General features: G+C 36.0%; 1 protein-coding gene across 1 annotated transcript; it reads right to left on the reverse strand.

Moving 5' to 3' along the window:
- Positions 1-949: 949 nt before the first annotated feature.
- Positions 950-4,649, reverse strand: LOC144044977 (phospholipid hydroperoxide glutathione peroxidase-like). The gene is made up of 7 exons (XM_077559722.1): positions 4,559-4,649; positions 3,876-3,970; positions 3,480-3,624; positions 2,501-2,652; positions 1,803-1,827; positions 1,648-1,707; positions 950-1,563 (listed from the first exon to the last, which is right to left on the reverse strand). The coding sequence occupies exons 1-7, from the start codon at positions 4,625-4,627 to the stop codon at positions 1,531-1,533; spliced, it is 579 nt and encodes a 192-aa protein (XP_077415848.1). The 5' UTR covers positions 4,628-4,649; the 3' UTR covers positions 950-1,530.
- Between the last annotated feature and the right edge of the window lie 11,776 nt (positions 4,650-16,425).

Below are 16,425 nucleotides of genomic sequence, written 5' to 3' on the forward strand. Positions count from 1 at the left end.
AATACTACAAGAGAGAAACCATTTTATAAAGTTTTTTTTTCACTCTCATCAAAATATGCTCACTATCAAAGTGTGGTTTTTAATTCGGATTTTAGAATGCCTCATTTTAGGTCATATCAAAACTGCTATATTGTCTTATCTTTATATTAGACGAAGTCGATGCCCTACTCCCTCACAGTTGTATTATCAATAGATGGCGCTGTTGCTATGCTATCTCTCATATACATGATTTGAACACAAGTACAGGACATACGTAGATTCAGAAATGTTAACGATGAAATTATGAACATTGTTGAAGTCTTCACATGCTGGTGAGGCTCTGCCTTCACTGCTTCCCCTGACCACACTTTCCTGGAACACAGAACTATTATTATGTTGTGTGAATGGCAAGAGGCAAATACAAAAGTTACCTTATGCCATCAAGAAGAGCATTTATTTGTTGATGTCACTATGCTTCGCCGCCATAGATATACAAGCACATATATATATATATTTTTTTTTTAATGTGCACATAATTTGTAGTTAATACTTTATATATATGAATATGAAGAGAAAATATTTCACTGGTAACTTTAAGTGTTAAAGAACTATTTTTATAATGCTAGCTAACGTTCTTTTTTTTTTATTGACTGAATTTTACTCCATGTACAATTCTTTGTATGCAGCACTGGTTGTTTTAAAGTGCTTTATAAATAAAGCTCGAGTTGAGACTAGTCGAGTTCTCTTACAAAAAGTATTACACGTTCCGAACTGCAGATGTGTGTAAATATGTCATTTATGAAAATTCTGTACACAAATTCAACAAATGCATAATTTAAATAATCTAAAATTCAAATACTACAAAAATAATCAAGAAATGCTATCAGTCACTTGTAATTGGATCTTCCGTCATTTGTACTTCTGAATTGTTTTAGACTGACTCAATCACTGTGCAGCTAATGACAAAACATCATTCACATTATTATTTATTTTTGGCAAAGTAACACTGACTGACATTTATAATGTGACAATTACAACAGATGAGCATAATTTTTGCTTGATAGGTATATGAAAACCATAATGGCCAAGACCCCATGATTCTCACAAGCATGTAAATGCAAAGTCATACATTTGAAACACAAAAGCAGCAAAAGCTTCTGGGTTCAGTGCAGCCATTATCAGTAGTTTGGAGATGTCAGTAGAGTATTGCATGTAAAAACAAACAAACAAACAAACAGCTGGCATAATGATGTATACAATGTATACAAAACCCTAAACACCAAACATTACATAAAAAGAATGGCGGTTTCTGTTACTCTAGTTTGTAAAACTTTTCTTGTGTTGGCTCGCTAAGGAATCTCTTCTCATATGGTCTTATAGGTTGGTGTCGCGGGAATTTCTGGAGAGTAGTTGCACGCTGAGTCATCGGACCTGTCCGTCCCAATGATCGGGTTCACAGACAGGACGTCATTAGTCCAGACACCCGCAACCAACAACCTCAAGTCCTGATGGGAGATCCGCGTGTGATCATACACATTGGAGCTGGTCAGATTACAGGTAAGAGGGCAGATCCTTCTCCACCACCTACAAAAAAACAAAAACAAAACATTTATTTTAATGTGATATGAACAAGCGACACCTTTGAAAACAACAACCAACGCCACTTACGTTGGGATCGTCTGTTGGACCGTACCGCTTCACCACTTGCCCCTCTTTGTTTATAAGAAACTGTCAAGGGGAAAAAAAAGTCACAATAGAGGGCTTGATTAGCCTAGAAAAAAAATTCTGTAAAAATATTACAAAGCTCTCAATAAGAAGATTACCTTTGTGAAGTTCCATTTGATGTTACTGTGAAAACATGGGAGAAAAATCGGATCAGTTTTCCATGATCATTTTCCAGCAATGTGACTAGATTAAAAATGAATAGTTTGGATATGTCTGTATGGCAGACATATTAGTGTCAGCACTTTTAAGAGAGGCTGAATGAGGAAGCAACAGGAACAATATTAAGGAAATTGTCGACATTTTCATAAGCTTGAGCCAACTCTAGTCATCAGTTATTGTGGGGAGCAATGGGAGATAATTTATTGGTTAAATAGTCAAGTCATCTTTATTTATATAGTAAGAAATACACATTGTGTGACACAATAAAAAAGTACACATGCACAACGTATGAGCTAAAAAACAAACAAAAAAAATAATAGTCCTCCGTTTTCTAATATGTTCCCTCTCCTAGGTCCTTTTTTATTATAAAGGCAGTTTCTGATAAATCTCTTAGTCCAGCTCTGCCTCTGCATGTGTACATGTGATGACATTTATTTTGCAGATAAGACATGCATTTGCTCCTCATTAGACAACTTGCAGAAATTATTGCATTGAATTCCATCTCTGTGCTACATTTGAGACAATGATGAAAGACTTAATAGTGTCATTGAAACAAACTTGCTAAACATGCATCAAATTACTGGTTGTTTATGATGGATACGCCACAATGTTTATTATTGTTTGCAATAAAACATACTTTCCAAAGGTTCCTTTTCCTTTGGGCTGTGCTTTCATCCACTTCCAAAGCGGGTGGGCGTTGTCTCCATTCACATCAATTTTACTGAAGATGTCAAACTCTGCATTGAAACCTTTGGCAAACTCTTTAATCTCCGCCTCCGTTCCAGGCTCCTAGACCATTACCAGGAACAAACATAGCATTTATTACAAATTGTGATGCGCCAAATACTACCTACCGCATACGATACTAATAATAAAAAAAAAAAGTTCATTCAAAAATAGGGATGAGCCAAAATGAGAATTCTTTGTCAAAACTTAACATGAGGAAAGCCCGAAAACCAAAACACCCGAAGAAGTTATTATATATGAAAAACTTATTATCCAAAATTAATAATCCTCAATTGGATCATTTCTGCAATTTGTCGAATTTGTCTAAACGGAGAGTTCTCTTGACTCTTTCCTATATACCGGTATATAAAATATATATAAAAAATGTTTAATACAAAATAACAGATTATATTTAAAATCAGAAGTCATGGACTAACAAATATTTAACTATAAAGTACAGCCACTACAATTTACATTGAGAAGGGAGTTGATAAAAAAAAGAAAGAAAAAAAGTAAACACCTGTAAAAACCGAAGATGAATTGCAATTTTTGTAGATTTTCTGACAAAATGAAAATAATTCAGCCAATCAATACAGGAAGAAATATAACACAAACACACTTAAATTGTTTCAGTGGGGTGGGGTGGAATAAAAGGCGTAGCGGACAGTCTCAAGTTTGGCACCTTTGCCTTAGATTATTGGTGCATTTTATTGGAGCATTTTCCTGGAACAAACAATATTGGCACTAAGATCAATATCGGCGCATCCCTAATTCATAGCTATAGGGTTGGTGTAAAAATACAAAAGGGGGACTTCGAGTGCAGACGGACATTCATGTCAACCAGATGCTGATGACCAATGAGACACAGCAAACAAATACTGGGCACTTACCTGTCCTCCAAACTGGTTACATGGGAATCCTAAAATGCGTAAACCCTTCTCAGCAAGCGAAGCGTGCATTTCCGCAAGTTGAGTGTAGTTTACGCTGGTCTTTCCTCATTTGGAGGCCACATTTACAATGATGCACACGTAACCCCTGTTACAGAAACATACAGCAACGTACATCAGCAATATACTTTTAGATTCTTTCTTTTTATGATTTTAGAATTGCACAGGATACTGAGAGATGTTAATATTTGGCTACGGAGTATGATGCCCACTTTGAATTTTTTTGGGGGCTCTGGGTTTGGGAACGTCTGCCAAGTATGTAAACCACTCATTTTTTTAAGCCTGTGTCCGAGTATTACAATCGATTATGTCACGACGTCATGCACACCGACATCTTACCTGTATTTTTCCAGTGGCACTTCATTGCCATCAATATCCTTGGCAGAGAACTCATAAATGGACTTGGCACTTTGCCAATCCTTCATTTGAGCACACTGCATAAAGTGGAGAAAGCAAAAGGGAGGGTAAAGGTCAATATGCAATCGGAAATTGCACAACCAATGAGTCAACAGGACGGTAAGCCTGCTTATCAAACATTTCTCTAAAACTGAAGTAAGCTTTTGTCCAATCGTGTCACATCAACACTTGAACACCCCCCCCCCCCACTGTAATCTGATGTTTCCGATGTAAAATAAAGTACAGTATGCGCTTTGTCTCAGTAAAGGTTGGGAAACCCTGTACAACTACTAGCACTATTTAGCATAACAAGCTAACACCACAAATCCTGACGTAAGCATTACACAAAACCAGGAGACGAGAGTTCGTTTGTTATGGCTAAACAACAGGGTACAGACATGAATACACCACATTTAGGACTAAACTGGGCCACTGTTTTCCATCGATACAGAAACAGCAAATTGTACCAACGTCGGGAGCTATTTCTTAGTTGCATCGCGTAATAAAAATAGCAGCACGGCTTACAAGTCGTAACTTCACTGACGATGGTGGATAAATGAATCGTTTCGTAAACATCAAAATTGCACAATTAGGTACATTAATTCAATTGTCTTTAAATGTCATACCATGGTTCGGGTCACTCCTCTGCTCCCGATCACGCCTAATAACACGGAAGATGTTCGCAGTAACCACATGCTGATGACACCAACGGCTGTTCTTACGTCATTTGTTAGCCCCACCCAACGCGCATGTGTGGTGTGTGAGGCTGTGTGGAAATAACGAAATAACAAGAAATGTAAATGATGTGCCCTCGCAAACTATTTTTGATTTGGTAAATTATTTTTGTTGATATGAAAATTTTTGTCGAGTACCGTTTGTTTTGAAGGCCGTAGTTCCAACTTTGAACACTAGATGGCACCTTCTAATTATAAGAAAGTGGCCGCTTTGTTCAAGCGTGTATCTGTATGGACATTTCTATGGCTGCAGACCAATTTGTCTTTGTCTCTTGGAGTATCTATTTTTCCTCATTTAATTAATTTAGTTTTAGTTTTATTAATATGTTAATTTAGTTATTATTTATTATTTTGTTTTAATTTTATTTCGTTCAGTGTGTGATTAAAAAAAATCTCCAAACATTAATCATTTTAGAACAAAGTATAAAATATGTTGCTCATGGGGTATGTCGGGAAGGGAGAATAAAGGTTACACTGTGTATTTGTAAAGTTATGTATATAGTTAATAACAGTTGGGTGTGAGATGTTCGTGGAAAAAAGTGTACAGTATGTACAAATTTTATATGTAAGATGTATACTTATTTTGGGTGTTTATGTATATATAGATTCTGGTCTGCAGTTTTTGATTATCTAATTATATTGGTAATGTGAAAGTATGGGTAGAATCTAAATAAGATGACTTTTCGTAATCCTTTTCGGACTATTTCATGTTTTCCTTTGCAATATTTATATTGTAGCTTAAGTTTTTTATTTTTTTTTACGACTGCATGTTTGAAATAAACTTCAAACTTCATTGTTGACGACAGCTTTGGGTGGGGGGTTCAATTACAAATAAATTCCTATATTAAAAATGATTTTCATGGATCTTTACTTCCTGTATCATGAAAAATTTAACAAGAAAATAATGAAATATTTCCCTGTATGTTTCGTGAATCTATATCATTTATGAGATTCACTGTTTGAAATGAACTAGTATAAAATATATGAAGTCAGTATTCTTAAAATTTAATGAGTGGCATTCGTATATAGATACTGATATACAGTGCTCTATATGAATATATGCACACGTGTATATACAGAATGTTTATGTTTATACATAGCCTACTGCAATTCCCTCATCACAATATTCTTGTATTGTCTAAATATAATGGTTGCGATTCAGGTTTGAACTGTCTTTTTTATATGAGCAAAAAAATTAATAACATTGTCTTATTTGTGCTATGGATTATATGGGTCAATAACTACTTTTCAATCTCTATTCTAGCACATTGTATTGAAATAGATTCCAGGACTCAGTTAGGGCCACACTTAAAATATAAGTGACAAGCAATTTGCCTCTTTTAATTGAATGTTGTGGAGTTGAAAATGTGGGCTTGTGCTGTATACTGTATGTCAGTGGATTTGGTCAAGTCAAGTTGAATAAGGCAGGTGCATATTTAATTAAAATGTCACACGACCCCCGTCATGACAGCCTTAAATAGTTGACCAAGTTGACATTACGTGCAGCACTGTATGGGGCACAAGGGCAAATGACATCCTATGATCAAAAAAAGAAAGGCATGCGGCAAATGAGCATCCCCTGCAGTGGGACATCTTCTTGCAAACACACATGCATGAGCATTGGCATTGGATGATGTGGGGGTCATGTCATATATAGCGGAGACCTTTAATTAGGCTATATGATTAAACATGGCCTTTTCATCCGTAATATCCACTCGGCAGCCCCCAATTAAACACCTCTCATATCGCCAATTAGGACTGAAAATGAAATGACAGGGTTACTATAATAAGCATCAGATCAATGATGTGTCTGTGTGTCTATATGTCTCTCTAAGTGTATGCGCCTTTATACAGTAGTTGGCTATTTCTGGCGCTGCACATGTGTAAATATTCTATATAGTAATAAGAGACCTCTAAAAATGAGTTAAAGTACGGTATATTAATTATGCTTTCAGATAATAGGCTTTGACGCCTTTGTACTACCAGATGTGAATGTTTTGTATAGGCTAAAGTGTTGCGTTGAGATACGAGCGAGCTGACTTTCGAGTCCATTTGTGAGCAACAGTATGAGATATGAGCGCTGTATGGTGGCAGTGAACTCGTATGAACACACGTCACAACAAGCAAAAGTTTGTCAGATAGCAAAAAAAAAAAAGAGGCTTCAAACTAATTAATATTGCCAAACTAAATAAAGTACCACTGATTGTCACAATTTTTTTCTCCGCATTTGATCCTTCCCATGAAGGAGCGGTGAGCAGCAGCAGGGACCGTGTCTGGGAATCATTTGGTGATCTAAGCCCCCAATTCCAACCCATAATGCTGAGTGTCAACCAGGGAGGTAAATGGGTATGACCCGGCCGGGGATTGCACCCACAACCTCCAAGTCTCAGGGCGCTAAGCAACTGAGCTGGTATATTACCTATACTGTACTTATTTATTTAATAAATGGTGTATATTTAAAGCAACGAGCCTATAGATGAATGCTAACATACAATGAAAAATGCCTATGACGGTCTAAAGAATAGTATTGGTGTCACTGTGTTTTAAATCTTTTGAGTAAAAATAAATGGTGGAGCAACACGTAGAGACGTAATAAAGCAATACTCTTTAGACTCTGAGAACTAACATTACTGTGACTTACCGAGCAGTTTCTTTCATATATATCCATGTGTCTGTATTGTACTGCACCCAGGTGGCCAAGGCACACACACCACGAGCAGCACAATATCCATTGAATTGGAAAAATAAATCAATCAATCAAAATGAGACAAAAACAGTTTCATTCTTTACATTCTGTTTAAATATGTCAGCACTTCTTATGAAAAACACACTACAAACGTTTTTGTTTCTTCTAAAAGGCTGGAACAGATCAATGGCATTTCCATTTATTTCAGTGGGGAAAGATGATTTGTACGAAAGCAACTACCAATGTGGGGTAAACAGTTTTGACTGGACTGTGTCGTTTGAACGTCGGCCTACTGCAAAGTCGCTCAAGCATATTGATAAAGTCATTCGAACATACTACAAAGTCGTTCGAACGTACTGATAAAGTAGTTAGAACATGTGTTTCCCCCTAAAAGGCCACGAGGTAACAACTCATGGCATTATGCGCAAGACAATATTTTGTGCTATTTTGGGGAATGTTTTTAGCATTTAGCCTATGTTTTACCAATACGTTCAAATGACTTTGCAGTACGTTCAAATGACTTAGCCCGGTTAAAACTGCTTACTCCACATTGTTAGTTCCTCACTTCTGTAGATTTGAGATACAATTAGTATCAGAATGAATCAAACTCCAATCCCAAGGCACCACTGTAGTCAAAACAAGCTAATTAAAGTGCACTTTTAGTCTACAGAGGAATTTTGAGACTAATGGGTTCTAATAAGGCGATGCCAACCCCTAGTAATTTCCACATACAAAAAAAACCCACATTTGGTTCATTATATATTTATATAAAAAAAATACAAACCCCGCTGCCTCTACTTATTGTTACTGGAAAAATAGTAGCACATTTATTATGCAGAAGAGTACTTTTGCTTCATCCACCAAGAGTGAATTAACAATCCATCAAAGAAAATAAATTAGTGCTAATGACACAGAAAAACAAACAAGCTTCATATAAATCTAAAAACAAAACAGTTGCCTAGAAACCACCTCTGCTAAACTTGACTCTGCCAACCCCGCCCTCCACATTACACACATGCACGCACGCACGCACGTTCGCACGCACATGCCGCTCTAGGAGATTAGATCAGATGGTTTAGAAAAAGTTTGGGTAATTTCTTACTGTTCCTAAGCAACAACTTTGCTGTTTGCTTCCCTTTGCATATCCCTGTTGGCGCCAGTGGAGACTACGTGTCAGAAAAAAAGGAGCATTTTCAAACCGACCACATAACTTTACCAGTTCCACCTGAACACTTCATTTGAAAGGAAAAAAAAATCCTTCCAACTGGTCCATTAAGAGTTGAAACAAGGCTGATTATGTTCATTTTCCATTTTAAAAATGACTAAACCCACTCATTGCGTTCATATTAAAAAATCGAATTAACTTCCTGCGGAGGGTTCTAATGAAAACACCTACACACACCTTCTTTGCACGTTTGAGAATTTGTAACAAAGGAAGTGTCAAGAAAACAGATGGCAACCTATATTTGCGCTGGCAGAGGAATCGCTTACATTTAACCCTGGCACTCTAAGGGGCTCGGTTGGCAAGGCAACAGATTCCGCAGTCTGTTTCCCCTGACTGCGCCTCTCAATAGTCCACATCAGCCTTCTTATCCTCCACCTTCCTTCAGACCATCGAGTGACAAGGCTGGCATGTCGGCTTCAGCTCTTCAGCGTTTATCTGACAGGTAATTAACAGCCAGGCCATTGAATTCACCTCGAAGCCAAATCACAAAAATCGCTCCCCCAAATCAATGTGCTCGCAAATAGTATATAAAGGATTATTGGAAAATAACAGTGTAGAGAAAATGCTAAATAATCTCAATTATATACAGTATAAACTCTGTTTTTGTGATTAATTGGTTCCATAAAGGCCAACTACGACAATATTTCTTGTAGGAAACAATATGAATCCCATCAGGCACCCAAAAATATTAACAATGAATAAGGGTGTCAAAATTAGTGCATTAATTTTGAGTTTATTTAAAGTTCCTTTAACTCCACAGTTTTTGTAATGTTTTTTTACGCGCGATTAATTAACTCTTTGACTGCCAGACGTTTTCAGAAAAGGGATGCCATGGGTGCCAGCCGATTTAAGCATTTTTGACTGATCTTTCAAGGTCCACAGAAAATTATGTGTTTGGACTATGGAAACACACATACTACCAAATGAAAGATTGGACTCTCATCTTTCATCAGAAAAAAAAGTTTGTTTCTACCTTATTCCGTTTTTCATTAATCAACAATAAAAAATGGTTAATTTCACCTGTGTTTTGAAAAAACGTATTTTAACGTCTTTGGCAGTCCTCCATAGGGTTTTACTAAACGTTATTTAACGTCTTTGGCAGTCAAAGAGTTAATTGAAAAGCCTATACTGGGGGAATTCCATGGCAACACAGCAGAAAACGAAAATTTAGCATTAATAAAGTTCATAATAATGGATATATTTGTGGAGCCTGGGATCAAGTTTTATTTTACAATTTTAAAAATGTGCAGAATTTCACAAGTTACTTACTGTTAAGAAATTAGATAGTTCTTAAAGTTGCAATATGGAACTTTTTTTCCCCAAAATAAGATAAGATAAGATAAGATCCACTGATTGTCACACCCATCTAAGTGACTTTACAATAAGCTTTTTATTTGACCATTTATGACTGAAATGCCTTCTAATTAGTTTAATTAAAACCTTAGCTGTTCACAATGGGTACTCCTGCAAGCCTCTGGTCAATAGTTTTCAGGCTGGATTTGGGTTGGAATTTCCCGCGCCCTGTCTGCGGATATGACGTAATGTGAGTGGTGTGTATGTAAAGAACAGTATGTGCAGTTTTTTTTCATCAGCAGGTGGCAGTAGAGATTCGAAATGGAATATTCTACGTTCAGAAGCTTTAATATGAAAAGAAAAATGCAGTGAGCTGTCACCAATGTCTTACAAATGCAATTCTGCCATCTAGTGGCAGAAAAATGACCTCAACACCAATCAATATCATACTTCGTTTTTACAGTACATCAGTTCAATATGTGGGCCAAAATTTAGATGGAAAAAAAAATGAGCAAAAAAAAAAAAGTCATACAACAGGACATACAAAAATTGAGATTGCACTTATTTGGAGGCTTCACCAAATGTAGAACTTGGTAAACATTCACCCCATTGCTGCTGTTATTGTGGTAATGAAAGAAAAAAAAGTCTAGTTTATTTTTCAAGTTATTTTTGTTTCAAGTACGTCGCCAAAACTATCCCTTCAAAAGTGACAGGTGAGTCAATGGCAAAGTTATACATTATTATACACAATAGAAGAAGAATATTTACCTAGTAGCTAAAGTCTTAATTAACAAAAAGTGGGTTAGTGAAAGACAGAACAGGTTAAAAGGCACATCTTATAGTTCAAAAATGAATTGCTTGCAAAGGTCGATCATTCTTAAAGCGCCAACAATGCTCCGGTAGTTACAATGGCAATTAAAACAAGATTGTTGTTGCACACTTGCATTGGAACAAAGAGAGCAAAACGGGCATGCCAAATGAACTCAACTCTTGAGCCGTAATTGAAAATGCCGGATGAAAGCAGACGCAGCTCATTAACCCCTGAGCATGCTGTGCCATTGTGAAGCAGTGATGTGGCAGCGTCTTGCTGGGAGGGGAGCGGTGTTGAGTGGCGCCTACTGGAATGGGCCATGTAAAGAAATGTCATGTGAAAATTGATAGAAAAAATTCAATAATTGAACATTTCTGAGTCTCAAGGTTATCTTGAATATTGTGATGGAAAGACGATCTGCATTTTAATTCGAGTTACAAGTTAGACAAAGAATAAGAATATCTTCCATTTATTTGGGATATTTAACAATGCCAGCAGTGTAGGTCAATAGCTTAGCACTTATTAACTCATTCACTGCCATTGACGTCATTCATTTGAACAATTTCTATTAGTTCTATCACTTTTGCTAACAAGAGTATGAAAACCTAAAAAAAAAAAATTGTACATTTAGAACAGATATCAAATTTGTGATTAATCGTGAGTTAACTAGTGAAGTCATGCGATTAATTACGAAAAATTTTAATCGCCTGCGCCCCTCATTTTTAATCTTCTTTTTTTCTTAAAGTATTTTTTTTAATAATCTTTTCTTTTTAAAAAAGAAAATATAACAAATTAGGGGCGTTAGGCGATTATTATTTTTGTAATCATAATCTAATGAATTTTTTTATTGTACATTAGAACAGATATAAAAATTTAAGTCTTACAATTAATTACGATTAAAATTTTTAATCGCCTGACGCCCCTAATTTTTAACAATCATCTAGTCAGGCGATTACATTTTTTAATTGTAATTAATCGCATGACTTCACTAGTTAACTCATGATTAATCACAAATTTTATATCTGTTCTAAATGTACAATAAAAAAATCTAGGTTTTCATACTCTTGTTAACAAAAGTGGGAAAAAAATTTAAATTAATAGAAATAGTTCAAATGAATTTTTGACGTCTATAGCCGTCAATGGCAGTGGATGAGTTAAACAGCAAACTTGCAAAGAATGTTGATGAAGAGACCTCAGCCCAAAAGTGTACTCGTTTACCTTAATCTACCCTCCACAGGAATACAAAGTCGTTTGAGGCAAGGCTTTACATAGCTCTACAAAACCCGACACCCCCGCACTCCCCTGCCATCACATTGGCAATTTGCCTAATGATAATAATGACCAAAATAACATCAGATTCAGTCACCCAGCAGTCGTTACCAAATGGAAAAATACAGAGCATGTCTCAAATGCCTCAACCATCAATTCTGTTAAAGAACTAAATAAGCATGAGTAGTAGTAATGAGATGCTTTAGATTTTGTAAAAAAAAAAAATATTGTAAATAAGTGATTGTTTGTTCATGTTTCAGGGAATTGTTCAAAAAGAGAGCAAAGACATTAGTCATGTCCAAGCAACATGGTGAAAAGTGCCTCTGTTTGAAATGTAATTTATTTTTATTTTTTTTACTGTTGGTGGACTGTGAAGCGGTGTAATGTGTTGTAGCCTTTCACGGCGCCACACCGCTGCTCTCTGATTTAAAACATCAGAAAAGCAAGGGGAAAACCGCGTGTCCACCTGCTGCCTCCCAGCAAGACCGACCTCTGCAGCTGAGTCCACTTATTCTTGGGCTAATCAGAATATTGCCTGTTGCATTCTATCAATTCCTTCATCTTCCCACTTGTCCCTTTGCTCTCCGTGAGTCGCGCCCTGCTGCGTTTCTTCCTCCCCCGCTGAATCCATCCACGACAGTAGCATGGATGTAGCGAGATGATAATTCAATAATCCCTCAATCATTCCTCTCGGTTTTCTACAACTTGGTAAAAACCCAAAATATATATAAATAAGACCTCACAGGCTTTATGTGACTTTTTCATTACGCGTTTGTTTTTCTGAAGGGTGTTTTCAAAATCTCCAGAAGGCAAAAACAAGGAACACTGGATTGAGACCGTGAGGTGGAAACATATCATTGTGATCTACTGAATAGTGTCCATATTTTGATTTAAAAAAAAATGAAACAGAAATGTTGTTTTGGGGCTACAAATCGAATACAGATATACAATAAACTGTCCCGAAAGTCACTATACACGTCATTCTTTTCTATTTTGTTATAAATATTACTGGTACGGACGCTTGGCCATCAGCATTTGACAGCTGAGGTTTTCGGAAGCATATTGGCTTGCCAATTGACATTGAGGCAGTGTTGCAAAAACATTTTCTGTCCTGACTGTAGTTCAGCACCCGTTTGAGAAGCCGCTCCAATGTCAACCCCAGTTCACATTACCTTATGACAGGTTTCTCAAAACAAGATCTGTTCTTGACAAACTACACAGCGACACAGATATAAGATAGACAAGTTTTCTGAGTTATTAAACGGCATTAAACTGCAGTTAGGGGGGCAGAAAAACCTCTTGCCAGGCATCTATTATGTAACGCTGCCTCAAAATCAATGGGCAAGAGAATGATATCCTTACAAAAAACTGCAAAGGCTAAGCTATCAAATGCCGATGGTCTCACATCTATCCAGATGATACTGAAAACAAATTAGAAAAAAAAAAGGCGCGTACAAGTGACTTTTAGGACACCCTGTACATTCAAAATGACAAGATGATTTGTAGTTAAAAATGTGTGATATTTTGTTAAAAACATCAAGTGCAAAAAACAAAGAAAAACAGAATAGGCTGTGGCACATACAAAGTATCTAAATGTTCATTTTTCAACGAGCGAGGTGAAGTGTTAGTCATTTTGGTTTGTCATTTGTTCTCTGTGTTCTCAGCGATAAAAACATTTCCGAGGCTTAATTGGCATCAGATCACATCACGTTGAACGGAGGACTGCGGGAGCTTTTAGCAGCATCAGCCAGAGTTAAGTACACACTCCTGTGGCGATGAACCATAACCAAGTGAGGAGGTACACATTTGCAATGCTATAAATAACATACAGTATGGGTGAAGGCTTAATTGATTGGCAGGGGGTTCGACAAAAGTGAACACAATGAAATACATGTACAATTGGGGAAGTTACTAAAAGTAGCATGATTTTAATTAGCACCTTCCTTTCTACAGCTTCCTCCTGCTGACGTTAGATGAGAGACTGGACAGATGGAGATCTCGAGCAGCTGGAGAGCATACGGTGGCTGCAATTTCTCTCCTGCCTTCTCAGTTTCAAATCAGTAAATGACCATGACGTTAGAGTACTTGTTGCTTTAGCAACAAGGGGGAAAAGGGTTGCTAACCCTTCCTTTACAGTGCTAACCAACCTTGTGTAGCTCTTCTTTTTTTAGTCGCGCTGAAAGTATTCATTTCATAATTTGAGTCTATCAACCCTTCTGCAAAAGGATACATGTGAAATGTGAATGAAACAAATTTGAAGCATCATATTTCACTTAACTCATTCACTGCCATTGACGGCTATAACCGTCAAAAATTTATTTGAACTTTTTTGGGGGGGAAAAAAATTAATAAAATATTTGAACCATTTATATTAGTTTAACATTTTTCCCCAATTTTGTTGACAAGAGTATGAAAACCTAGAATTTTTTTAATTGTAAATTTAGAACAGATGTAAAATTTGTGATTAATCGTGAGTTAACTAGTGAAGTCATGCGATTAATTCCAATTTAAAATTTTTAATCGTAATTAATCGCATGACTCAATTTTTATTTATGTTCTAATGTACAATAAAAAATCTAGGTTTTCATACTCTTGTTAACAAAAGTCGAAAAAAATGTTAAACTAATAGAAATAGTTAAAATGATTTTTGGACATCTATAACCGTCAATGGCAGTAAATGAGTTAAAGTTCACCATGTATTATTAGACACTTCTATTACCGTGTTTTAGCTGTGATATTTATTGCTGAAGAATGTTGATATGGTGCCAGTAGACTTTTTTTTCCATCCAAAACTGCGTGGGGCGATTTCACTGTCTATGTGATAAAGTGGCTTGCGCTAAAAATGTAAGACATCGCTGATCTGTAGGGAATGGCAGGCGCACCCCATTTTTTATTAATGGACCTACATATGTGTTACGTATAAACACAACATTTTGCAGGTGAGCATGTCACTGAATTCTGAACGTCCGTCATTCCGCAATCGTCAACAGTCAGGAAACCCTTCCATCATCCTCAAGCTGAACCAAACTGTAATTGTCAATCCGTCAACATCATTTTAACCAGGCTAGTTGTGCTAAATTACAGCTACCCTTTTAAGCATCGACAGTAAATTTCATGGCCGCATTCCGTCAATCGTTACGAGTGTGAAAAGTGTTGAAAGAAATATGCTTACACTCATGGAGGCGATGGAGTGACATTTGTATGTGAATGATGCACGTTAAAGCCTAGAGTTGGGCAGTTTTCTGACGTAAATCAATCATTAAACATGTCTTTATATGTGTAGAATTATAAACTGAAGTTATATCCCCATACTCTCATATTTGAAAGTGTACAAGAGTATATGTTTTTCAGAGATCAAGTGGAAGTTGATGATTCTGAGGAGTAAATATAGTAGTAGTTATGGCTTTGATTTTGGCCATGATAGCATGAAGCACTCTATATTTTAATAGCATTGGCAATTTCTTTTTATCTATTATTGATTATTTTAGCCCGCAACAATCATAAAAAATGCCCGTGAAATCCTGGAGGGACTGGCTAGGACTGTCTACAAATTACCTATAGATGACATATGTGCCACAAATCACCATCTACCAGTATTTATTTTATTATTATTATTATTATTATTGTATGATGTGTCATATTATGGAGTGAGGCATTTGTGTGACATAAATACTCAGAAAAATAAATGAAAACACCCTGTATAGATAGCCGGGACGCAATTTGAATTCCTTGTATAATAATAATAATAATAATAATAATAATAATAATAATAATAATAATATATTAAAAAAAAATAATAATTGAAATTGTTTGATATAAAAAAAAAATTAAGTAGTGAAAATAGTTACTTTGCCTGGTAACGAGTTACTTTTATTATGAAGTAATTCAATTACTAACGCAGTTACTTTTTTAAGCAAATAATGAGTAACTATAACTAATTACTTTTTAAAGTAACGTTCCCAACACTGTGTAGTAGATACTTAGCACTAACGGACGGAAATTATAGGTCAAATTTGTTTGTAAAGGCTGGATAGCCCCAGTGGTTATGGCCGTTACATTTGGAACCTGAGTTCACCGCTTCGTTCCCACTTTTTGCTGTGGACATAAGTATAGTTTCAAGTATACTTTGAGTATACCTAATATTGTACTAAAGTATACTTGAAACTATACTTAAGTATACTTATTAATATATGTTATATATATATTTATACTTTTAGTGTACTAAAATGGACCAGTTAAGTACTAAGGGGTTTACTTAAAGTTTACTTTTAGTAGCTACAAGAAAAAGTATACTCGACAATAAACTTTAAGTATATGTAGCGGGGAGCTGGATGCAGTTTGGCGCTACACATGAAATTTTCGTGGGTTTTTATTTTGAGTTGCTGAAAAACACAAAATATAATGTATTTAATGCACAGTGCTCACAAAATGTCCCATACACGGACGGCTGTCTCCACATTGCGTGTGGCTCTTCT

The sequence above is a fragment of the Vanacampus margaritifer genome, chromosome 2, assembly GCF_051991255.1.
Source record: "Vanacampus margaritifer isolate UIUO_Vmar chromosome 2, RoL_Vmar_1.0, whole genome shotgun sequence".
Classification (NCBI taxonomy): Eukaryota; Metazoa; Chordata; class Actinopteri; order Syngnathiformes; family Syngnathidae; genus Vanacampus; species Vanacampus margaritifer.